The sequence below is a fragment of the Sinocyclocheilus rhinocerous genome, unplaced genomic scaffold (assembly GCF_001515625.1).
Source record: "Sinocyclocheilus rhinocerous isolate Xijiao unplaced genomic scaffold, SAMN03320098_v1.1 C36913697, whole genome shotgun sequence".
NCBI classification, from domain to species: Eukaryota; Metazoa; Chordata; class Actinopteri; order Cypriniformes; family Cyprinidae; genus Sinocyclocheilus; species Sinocyclocheilus rhinocerous.
In genome coordinates, this window is record NW_015787059.1 from 1 (window position 1) to 2367 (window position 2367).

General features: G+C 31.9%; 1 protein-coding gene across 1 annotated transcript; it reads right to left on the reverse strand.

The window, feature by feature from the left end:
• Positions 1-793: 793 nt before the first annotated feature.
• LOC107736771 (solute carrier family 22 member 6-like) lies at positions 794-1598 on the reverse strand. Its single transcript, XM_016548127.1, has 2 exons — positions 1288-1598; positions 794-1105 (listed from the first exon to the last, which is right to left on the reverse strand). The coding sequence occupies exons 1-2, from the start codon at positions 1479-1481 to the stop codon at positions 1012-1014; spliced, it is 288 nt and encodes a 95-aa protein (XP_016403613.1). The 5' UTR covers positions 1482-1598; the 3' UTR covers positions 794-1011.
• Between the last annotated feature and the right edge of the window lie 769 nt (positions 1599-2367).

A 2367-nucleotide genomic window follows, 5' to 3' on the forward strand; every position in this document is an offset into this window, starting at 1 on the left:
AAAAAATCCACAGTAGTGTTTCAACAATTTCTTAAAAGGAAAAAAAAAAATTTAGAGTCGAATTTATTATCTCTTCCTCAGCCGTTGTGTTAGAAATATCTTGCAGCATAGTTTACTAATTTAATGCCATGGTAATTAACACAAATTATAGCGTTATAAATGTTTATTTATTATTTTTTAATGAAAACTTTGGTATGAATGATGGTAATAACTATGGAAATGTCATCACAGTCTGTGACAAGGTTCTATATTGGAATATTTGTAAGGATAGAATTTATGAAAAAAATCTAAAGAAATCTAATGAAAATGTAATTTAACATTTAATCTACTGAAACCAGCATGCAACCACTGCTAGAAAAAAAACCATTTGTGTATTACTGAGATATAGCCATTTTGACAAACTAACTTTGGTTTCACTCGTTTATTTACTGACTTCTTAATACTTAAATACAAAATAATTATTTAATCTGCCTGCAAGTTTATGTAATCAACCATTGTATCACGTGTCAACAAGCTAAATGAGTGACATGTACTGTAATTGTTTTATAAAATAATAGATATTTGTTCGTACTTTGGATGCGTTTTACAGACTACATAAAGAGCTTATAGGTATTAAAATAACAAACACAAACCACAATATTTTACAATTTGTGTTCTCTGTTGCTTTATTTCTTTACATCATTCATGTAATAAACAAACAAAAAAATCCACAAACATACATATATATATATATATATATATATATATATAACAGTAGATTTCTAAAGAGCAAAAAGCTTCATTCAAGGCACTAATTCTCTCACTCTGTACAAGTAAATAATATTTTTAACATATTAATTACAGTCAGAAAAATAAGTAGATACTCCACACCATTTATCATTCAAATTCAAGGAAACTCCTTCATAACCTTTGGTTGTTTTCATCATATTAACTCTAAAGTTCTCTTCTGTATGGCAATGATCATCTCTATTTGTGTTCCAATACTGTTTTAGATGCTGTAAAGTGACCATCTCAGACAGACTCTTTCAGGAGGACACAGCTGGGATCCTTCTTGGCCAAATCCTCTTTTTCAGGTAATCGTTTGGCTTTTTTCCATGCGAAACCTCTGTAATAAGTGAAAGAGTCGAAAAACATATGGTTACCCATTTACACATGACACTTCGCTCATGTCACTTACACTTTAACTTCTGACGCAACATTCTCTTGCGACATAAGTTGCATCATGTCTTGTAGATCAGATCCAACTAGCACAAAACTTTAATGTGAATCAGGCCACCACCAGCTTACCTATCATCCACATCCTGGATAGTATCAGGCAAAGGTTGTGCAAGGGTTTCTGGGAGAAAGAAGGCGAAGATCCCACTGAGAATCGGAGCTCCTCCGTAGATAAAACCAGGCAGCCATGGGAAATCCTCCCCAAGAAGCAGCACCATGGGGGCCACCATCGCTCCAAACCGAGCCATCATGGACACCCATCCCATTCCGTTTTGACTGAGAGGACACAGAAGAAAATTACACAAGTTGACATCACTTATTCTGAAAAATAGTATGAGATTCTGTGGATCTTGTCAAAAAGAAACAAAGTGATGGACAATGCAGGGCCGTAACCATAGATATTGAAGGGGATAAGTCACTCCCACTAATTAAAAATGGACAAATTATCTCTCCCAATATATCCTATTCTTGATAATGCTTTGTTTGCTGTTAAGATGCCAAAAGGTTTAAAAACTTATATTATTAGGCTGATCTGCCTCAGCGGTCTAAAAGTGCTTGTCAATGTCAAAATGGCTAAGACTAGTTCAAATAAAAGAAGGCAGGCAGGATTTACTGCTCTTGATTTTTTTTTTCTTTCAAATGTTTAAAAGTTAGATGTAAGTAGCTAAACATTTGATATTAGACAACCCTTTTACAATAAAAATGATAAATAACCAAGAAATAACCAATATCCAGTGATGCAAACTACACTTTTTTTTTTTTTCAAATTTCACTTTTGTATTAAAAATATAGTAAGAATCATTTAGCCTACGTGACAAGAAACACTGTCATTTTGCATTATGAATAAGAATGAATCTGTGCATATATTTCAAAAATGCAAAATCCTTTTCTCCAATTTTTTTAATTTATTCATTTTCAAAGACAATATTATTCTTGTCCTTTTACTCTTCTTCTTTCTTTCTTTGCAATCCTTCAATTATCATCAAAACAAATATTATTCTTATTCTTTTACTGTTCTTCTTTCTTTTTCACCGAAGTCCTTTATATAAAAAATACTACTACAAATCAGGTGATTCTTTTTACTTAACCGAATTAAATAAAGGATTTAAATGGATTTAAGGGTAATCAGTTTGAACTATTTGCAAAGAATTT

Bases quoted from the DNA above. Each gene is read 5' to 3' on its own strand.
- LOC107736771 (XM_016548127.1), bottom strand. From the start codon at position 1,481: ATGGGATGGGTGTCCATGATGGCTCGGTTTGGAGCGATGGTGGCCCCC. The intron at 1,106-1,287 runs GTAAGCTGGTGG...CACTTATTACAG, and splicing joins ATCCAGGATGTGGATGATAG to AGGTTTCGCATGGAAAAAAG.